The following is a 7,520-nucleotide window of genomic DNA, read 5'->3' as shown; positions in this document are numbered from 1 at the left end:
GGGGTGAGGTCAGGAGGAGCTTCCCAGGGGTCTGGCAGCCTCATGGCCCCCTGGCCTCCTGGGCATAATAATAACAATAGCATCAGCCAGGCAGCGTCTGCTTTTACATAGTTCCCTGAAGATAGGATTATGTTTCTCCTGTCACAGATAATAAGGGTGATAACAGCTAACATTAATTGAGTGCTTCTAGGTGCTGAGTGTTTCCCAAATATTATCTAATGTAATCCACCCGTCCTGAAAGGGCGAGGGGGGGGGGCGGAGAGGGCAGAACCCAGGCAGGTGCCACCAAAGCCCTGTGCGCTGAGATCTGAGCCCACACGGGGCCAGCCCGGTTCTGGGACAGCTGAGTGATTAAGCCCCGCCCGCCCCACAGTGACCACCGACCCCCCACCCGATGTGCACGTGAGCCGAGTTGGGGGCCTGGAGGACCAGCTGAGCGTACGCTGGGTTTCCCCGCCGGCCCTCAAGGACTTCCTCTTCCAAGCCAAGTACCAAATCCGCTACCGAGTGGAGGACAGCGTGGATTGGAAGGTGCCTGACACCCCCACCTCCCCCCCACCCCTTGCGCCTCCCCCGCCCCCGGCCTCTGACCCTGCCACTGCCGCCAGGTGGTGGACGATGTGAGCAACCAGACCTCCTGCCGCCTGGCCGGCCTGAAGCCAGGCACAGTCTACTTCGTACAAGTGCGCTGCAATCCCTTTGGCATCTACGGCTCCAAGAAGGCAGGGATCTGGAGCGAGTGGAGCCACCCCACGGCCGCCTCCACCCCTCGCAGTGGTGAGCACCCTAGCAGGGCTGGGTGGTCAGGAGACTTCTCCCAAAGCAGCGAGAGCCTCTGTTTCTTTGTTTCCTCCGAGAGAGCAGAGGTCTCAAGTTGGTGGCTCCTGGGGCCAAATGTGGCCCTTGGATCCATTTTCTTTGACCTGTCATTTGGGGGCAGGGGGGGAGTTTGACCTACTTGCAGACATTTAAAGACAGGAAGTTTTAACACCAACATCTTAGGTTTCCTGGAAAAATTAATTGTCTAGAAAATGTTGGGGTGCCTGGCTGGCTCAGCTGGAAGAGCATGAGACTCTTGATCTCAGGGTTGTGAGTTCAAGCCCCACGTTGGGTTTAGAGAGTACTTAAAGATAAAATCTTGAAAAAAGAAAATGTAACAGGACACAGCCAGAGTTGCCCCACAGCCCCCATCAGCAGAGGTGGCCCCTTCACTCAGGGCCCTCACTCTCTAGTGGCCCCATCCCCACCAGGCCCATTTTGCCCATCTGTACCCCCTCCCTAATCCCTAAAGGCAAGTGAGTTTGAAACCTCTGCTTCTGAGGCTGATCAGCTACCAACTCTCCCTCTAATGGGCCTTGGTTTCCCCTTCCGATCAAGGTAGGGGAATGGGGACCATCAGGGGCCCGAGTCTGACTTCCCTTGCCATCTGGGGCTTCTCTAAGCCCATGAGCCTCCATTCTCTTTGCGAAATGGTACGAAATATGTTACATGAAATGTCTGCCCTCAGCTTTTCCATCTGGAAAGTGGGGACAATAATCATACCCACCTCAGGCTATTGTTAGGGTTAGATGAGGTAATCCAAGAAAGTGCACTCGCGTGGTGGGCGCCATCTAAGTGTTTGCAAGTGGTACTTACTATGGTTCCCATCTCCTGCGCCCCCATCGTTTCGCCCCAAGGGAGCCTCCTCTTCTCAGGTGAGGACACAGAGGCCCTAGGAGGTCCAGCCAGCCCCCAAGGTCACACAGGGATCTGAATTCAGTTTCCTTGAAGTCCAGGTCCATCCTCGTGGGATGATGGGAAAACTGAGGCCCAGAGGGTGTTTCAAAGCGGGGCTGGGGGTGGGGGGCAGAGCCAGGCTCCAGCCAGTTCCCCAGCCCCCATCCTGGGCCCCTCCAGGTTCTGGGGGTGGGCGGGAGTGAACACGGCCGGGAGGGGCCTGCGCCTTGGCCCCTGCTCGTGCCCAGCACCTGCGATTCTTGCACGGGAGCCAGCAGGCGGCTGCGTCCGCTGGAGAGGCTAGGGAGGCCGGGGGAGGCCAGCAGGGGCGGTGGGGGCCGTGGCCGTGCCAGGGCCTGTCAGCGGGTTCCCGGCGTTATTTATGACGTGAGGCCGATGTCCTTATCTGCCGGCCTGCTAGGGGCTGGCTGCGGCCGGCAGCTGGACAGACAGGCCGGCCTCCCACCTGGCCCTCCCAGCCCACTCCCCAGCCCACTGGCTCCTTCTCTCAGGCCTGTCCTGGGGACCGTCCCTCCCCCTGGCCCCCTTGGGGTCTCGTCTCACTGTCTCCCTCCATCCCTCTGTCACTCTCTTCCCCTGTATCTCTCTGCATTTCTGCCTGTTTTGGTTTCTGTGTCCCTACATCCCCACATCGCTGTCTCTGCCCACTCCGGTCCTCTCTTGACCTTGCCCTTTTCTGTCCCTCTGCATTTGCTGTCCCCTGTTGCTCGGGCCCTCCCGACATCTCCCTGTCTCTCCTTGTCTCCATCTTCCCATCTCTGCCTCTCTTTCTCCAGCTGTCTCTCTCTCTCTCTCTTTCTCTGTCCCCTGCTCGGTGTCTGAGTCTCACCTCATCTGGCCCTGGCTTCGCTCCTTCTCCCCCTCCCTTCCACTCACACCTGGCTCAGGCCACGGGAATCAGTTTCCTGGAGGAGACATGAAGGAAGACCTTCTCCTTCCCCTGCCTCCTACCTCCTCGGGGGCTCAGCTGGGCTGCTGTGCTGGGTGGTAGACAGGCCCCGGTCCCGGAGAAACCGGGAGGGAGGCGCCCGAGGGCAACACGGTCCCACCAAGGCGCGGAACCTCCCTCTGCTGCCCTCGCGCGCCCTCTGGCGGGCGCGTCATGACGCTGCGGCTCCTCCCCCCACATCAGAGCGCCCGGGCCCGGGCGGCGGGGCGTGCGAGCCGCGGGGCGGCGAGCCGAGCTCGGGGCCGGTGCGGCGCGAGCTCAAGCAGTTCCTGGGCTGGCTCAAGAAGCACGCGTACTGCTCGAACCTGAGCTTCCGCCTCTACGACCAGTGGCGAGCCTGGATGCAGAAGTCACACAAGACCCGCAACCAGGTAGGAAGGAGGGACCCGCGGGCGAGGGATGGAGTGGGGGGGGCTGGGAGGGAATCGGGCTGGGGAGGTAGGTCCGCAGCCCCCAGACACTGCCTCCTTCCTTCCAAGCACAGGACGAGGGGATCCTGCCCTCGGGCAGACGGGGCACGACGAGAGGTAAGGGGGGCCCACCCCAGCTGCCTGGGTGGGTGGGCGGGCAAGGGAGGGAGACAAGGGCCCCTCCTGGTGGCCACAGGCTCGTGGGCCCCCCCCCCCACCCTCAGCCTTAGAGTTGCTGAGATGGAATCCCTTCCTCCATGTCTTATTCATCAGCATTTACCTAACACCTAGTGATTACCTAGTCCTGTGGCCTTTAGCCTAGTAAAAGCATCTGAGCCCGGAAAACGTCCAAAGTGGAATGTCATCTTCAAGAATGAACATACTCACCCCAGTTAGCATATATGAGCACCTACTGCATGCTCGCCCTGTGCCAAGTGCTTTACCCACGGGACACCCTTTGGGACGAACAGATAGTCTTAGTTCTCAAATGGGGAAACCAAGGCCCTGAAAGGGGCAGTAGTACCCTACTCAAGGTCACCAAGCTGAAAGTGGCAGGGCCCCGACCTGAACTGGGGCCTCCTCAACTGCTCTGTAATTGGCAGAGTACCCTTGGAGGGTACTGGCCCCTCCCAGGCTCCCTGCTTAGCTTGGCTTCCCCTCTGCCTGCAGGTCCTGCCAGATAAGCTCTAGGGACTGGGGCCACCCTCCCTGCTGCGTGGAGACCTGGGGGCTGCACCCAGACTGGGGGCTAACTCTGTACCCTCACCTCAGGGCACCGAGCACCCTCAGCAGGAGCTGGGGTGGGTGTTCTGAGGGTCACAACATCCTTGACCTCCATGTGAGGCCACTCTTGGGCGCAACTCCAGTGGGGGTGTGTGTGAGGATTGGCTAAGCTGCCCAGAACCCCTGCCAGGGCTGGGGGTGAAGAGGGGTCATTATTCCCCGACCCCCACCTCATCCAGGACCCCTGCAAAGAATCTTTTTAAATAAACAAGCTCTTTAGGTGCCCTGATTGTGAAGATGTTTGGGGCTCGATTGGCCCAGGGTAGGGGCTGTGGGGTTTAGGGGAAGCACGAGGAATCCTAATGACCCACCCTATGGGCTTGGAATCTTTGCCTCCCAGAATTTCAGACTCTGTCTCCAGGATGTGAAATATCTCGTTTTATACTCACTGGAGGGTGTGATCCAAAACACCAGCCCTACTGTCCAGGAGCAGGGGGAGTCATACCTGCCATCCCTGGCCTTGTGGGGCCTCCTCCCCAGGGACACCCACTCCAGCACCCCAGGACACAGAGACAGTGGAGCAGCTACAGACGAAGGGTTCTTTATTGTGGGAGGTGCAGCAAACTCAAGGGCAGTCCAAGGGCGACCTGGTGGAGCGTGACCCCGGCCAGCTGACAGTCAAGGGGTAGGCTTGGGGACATTTCCCATGTCCCTTGGTGTGTCACTGGGGAGCCACCATCACTCGGCAGATTCTGCATCAAACCTAAGGTCCTGAAGAACCTCGCTGATCGCTTCCATGGTTTTAATTACCCTACAAGAGTGGATGGGAACTATAAATAAAACCCAGATGGGGCGAATTAGCTGCCACTGCGAAGCTCCTAGGGGGCCGTGGCAAGCCCGGGGCCCTCCTGCCCGCCACCAGAGTTCCAGGCAGAACTAGTGGCCGAGAGAACCATCTGGGTGCCTGGGAGAAGGGGTGGTCCTGTGGGTGAGAGTGGGCAGAGAGAAAAAGCCGTCTTGAGCAGGTGCCATCAGAAGGTTGTGCTATGTCACACAGCAGATATTGAGTGGGTGAGCACTCGTGGGTGCTTGCAGGGGCTGGAGGTAGGAAGGTGCAGGCCCGTGTCGCGTGGGCAACCGTGTCCAAGCTCAAAGTCCAGCCATGTGAGCAAGATGGGCATGTATGAGGTGCCCAACTGTGTCCCAGAAATGTGCGAGTCTGGTGTGAAATTGTAGGATGTGTGCACCGGGACAATGTGTGCTGTATGTCTGGGAACCACCAGGTAAGACTCCAGTGTGCACACCCTAAGGGTTGTGTGCAGGTCCAAGGGGTCAGCCCAGTATGACTGTGCCAGCCTTGGGGCACACCTGGCTGAGAGTGGGTGCCTGAAGGTGCACGTGCAAATCTAACACCCCCAGCCCACTGGGAGTAAGCGCTCACTTCATCTTCAGCTGGTGCGTCTCCAGGGTGTCTTCCTGCCCAGTCAGCTCTGGCGTCCCCATCAGCTGCAGCAGGGCCACCTGATGTGGGCAACGGGAAGGATGTCACAGCTGGCAGGACCCCCGCCCTCCCACACAGATCAGGCAGGGAGACACTGAAGCACCCAGAAAGGCAGCACAGGATGGGGGCATGGCAGGGTTTCGCGAGGGGTGGTGCTTCGCACGCACGGAGTCTGCGAGTCAGTTTCGAGGGCTCCCGAGAAGGATCCAGTGGGCAGGCCCTAGATTAGTGGGTGGCGCAATGTGGGTGTGGTCGCGTGAAGGCGTGGCATGGGCATAGCGGCACAGGCTCAGCCAGGAATTGGTGACAGGGGTGGAGTAGGTAGGACCTCATAGTCCCCAGGACGCGTGTGGAAGTGGGCCAAACACCTAGACTGGGATTGGGGTCTCCTAAAGCAGCGCGGCCTGGGAATCCCACTTTAGAGAGCGATGTGGGCGTGGCCTCACGTGGGCTCGGCCTGGGAAGTGCGTCTCGGTCGGGATTGGCTGTAGGGGTAGAGTAGGCGGGGTCTTGGAACCCAGGGGAGGAGTAGGGCCAGAACCTAGACGGGGATATATATAGCGTTACCCAAGAGGGTGTCTGCTGTGGAAATTCACGCTCCCCAACATGCACCGGGTTGAGGGCCAGACCTGAGGCTATGGGAATAGCCAAAGGGGTAGGAGCGTAGTGGGGGCGGGCACCGGGCACAGCATTGGGGCTCCGGGGAAGTGGGCGTGTCCTGAGACCAGGGCGGGAGAATCCCAAGTGAAACCTTAGTGGAGGATTGAGGTGGGGCAGGGAGAAGTGGGGTCTGGGGCGCCGGGGCTGGGGTTTGGGTGGCCGGATTCTGGCTGTCGCCTATGAGGTGCACAGAGGGCCACGACAGACCAGGCGCGGCGCAGGGGACAGGGGCCGAGGATGGGGCCTCACCGTTGCCAGGCGCGTCTGCTCCAGCTGTTGCAGGCTTCGCACGTGGCTCGCGAGCAGCGGCTGCCCTCTGGGCCCAGACAGCTCGGCCTCCACCGCCAGCACCTCCCGCGAGGCGGCGGCGAAGGCCTGGGTCACCTCGTGCACCGTGCCCCGGTAGCGGGGGAAGTCGTAGGGCGGGCCGCTTCGCAGGTACTGGAGGTGGCCTCTGCGGCAGGTGGGGGTCCTGAGGCTACGCCCCCAGGCTCTCAGGCCCTGCACCCGCACTGACCACCTGAAAGTCCCCCAGGAAGGGTCCTTGGACCCCAGAGTGTGGAGGACACTCTCTGACTCCCGCAGGGTAAACGGAGATGGGCGCACTCCTGCGCTTGGGGAAGGGAGAGACGCCACGCGGAGTGGCCCATCGGGCAGTGGGGACGCGCCCTGGGTCCCAGCGGGGGAAAGCAAAGATCTGGTCCCCCAGCGAACCCCTCCCCACCTCTGACAACACAGCCGCTCAGGGACCCAGCTCCGCCCCCAGGCACGCCCATCCCCGGAGCTGGCTTGGGGCTGAACTCTGCAACCCCTGCCCACCCCTGCGCCCGCACTTACTCCTCCAGCCGGCGGAAGGCCTGCGCGCGCTCAGCCTGCAACTGGTGGATGCGCTGCACCAGCGCCCGGATCGGGGCATCTTTCTACGGGGCGGGGGGCATGGCTGGGGCATGAGGCCGGCGCCCCCAAGCCTGCACCGCCCACCCCGCGCCTGCTCCTGCTCAGGCCCGGGCTCACCCAGGGCCACTCTGGCTCCTCGCGCTCCGGGACACCGGTGGCCACCGCAGTACCGTGCACCGAGGGGACGGCGGAGTCCGCCGAGGCCTTGGCAGTGATCATGACTGCGCAGCCCCGGCCCTGCCCGAGATTAGGGCGCTCCGCTGCACCAGGCGCCCCCTGCAGGCCCGGAGGTCTCCGCACCCCAACCTGTGGCCGGCCAAACCGGAAACCTGGAGATCCAGAGGAAGAATGGAGGAAAGACCAGAGTCTTAGGCCCTGTACCCCCCCATCCACCCCGTTTGTCTCCGTCGAGCTCCTGCTTCCTATCGTGTTTGTCCTGGAATGTACAGCTCTGTAAACAAGGCCATCCCTCGGTTTGTTTGTACACATTTATCTCAACATCTTTCACACTCCCATCCCATTTCCCACTCAAATAAAAAGAGCCCAAGAGGTGATCTTTTGCTGATTGCTGTGACATGAGGATTTGATCAGAGGTTCCAATACTGGAGAGTCCAAAGGCTGGAATGCAGCTTTTTAAAAAAAA

The 7,520-nt window shown here is 60.9% G+C and overlaps 2 protein-coding genes and 1 non-coding gene across 6 annotated transcripts; 2 read left to right on the top strand and 1 right to left on the bottom strand.

Annotated features, from left to right (window-relative positions):
• Nucleotides 1–356: 356 nt before the first annotated feature.
• On the top strand, nt 357–4,676 carry LOC121024583 (cytokine receptor-like factor 1; the record flags this gene model as incomplete). Its single annotated transcript, XM_040466786.1, has 5 exons — nt 357–531; nt 609–777; nt 2,870–3,057; nt 3,171–3,213; nt 4,360–4,676. Coding segments are annotated over 5 exons (724 nt in total), but the record flags the coding sequence as incomplete, so codon positions are not given.
• TRNAK-CUU (transfer RNA lysine (anticodon CUU)) lies at nt 1,042–1,114 on the top strand. The gene has a single exon. It is a non-coding gene; the product is annotated as a tRNA-Lys (tRNA).
• Nucleotides 4,405–7,482, bottom strand: REX1BD (required for excision 1-B domain containing). Of its 4 annotated transcripts, XR_005787755.1 has the most exons (6): nt 6,995–7,480; nt 6,818–6,900; nt 6,230–6,458; nt 5,767–5,861; nt 5,261–5,340; nt 4,405–4,630 (listed from the first exon to the last, which is right to left on the bottom strand). XR_005787755.1 is itself a non-coding variant. In XM_040466784.1 (5 exons), exons 1-5 carry the CDS (start codon nt 7,364–7,366, stop codon nt 4,558–4,560), a joined length of 837 nt encoding a protein of 278 aa, XP_040322718.1. In that variant the 5' UTR covers nt 7,367–7,453; the 3' UTR covers nt 4,405–4,557. The 4 variants fall into 4 exon arrangements, 2 of the variants coding, with proteins under 2 accessions (XP_040322718.1, XP_040322719.1); XM_040466784.1 differs by lacking the exon at nt 5,767–5,861 and having other exon boundaries at nt 6,995–7,453; XM_040466785.1 differs by lacking the exon at nt 5,767–5,861 and having other exon boundaries at nt 6,230–6,434; nt 6,995–7,433.
• Between the last annotated feature and the right edge of the window lie 38 nt (nt 7,483–7,520).

The sequence above is a fragment of the Herpailurus yagouaroundi genome, unplaced genomic scaffold (genome assembly GCF_014898765.1).
Source record: "Herpailurus yagouaroundi ecotype Mexico unplaced genomic scaffold, PumYag 66167, whole genome shotgun sequence".
In the NCBI taxonomy this organism is placed as follows: Eukaryota; Metazoa; Chordata; class Mammalia; order Carnivora; family Felidae; genus Herpailurus; species Herpailurus yagouaroundi.
This window is presented reverse-complemented; position numbering and strand designations above follow the sequence as displayed.

Excerpts from the sequence above, each read along its gene's own strand:
- REX1BD (XM_040466784.1), bottom strand. The coding sequence starts at position 7,366 with ATGTGTACAAACAAACCGAGGGATGGCCTTGTTTACAGAGCTGTACAT. Across the intron at positions 6,459-6,817 it reads GCCTTCCGCCGGCTGGAGGA|CCTCAGGACCCCCACCTGCC; the intron begins GTAAGTGCGGGC and ends CTGGGGGCGTAG. Across the intron at positions 4,631-5,260 it reads ACGCACCAGCTGAAGATGAA|GGTAATTAAAACCATGGAAG; the intron begins GTGAGCGCTTAC and ends CCACTCTTGTAG.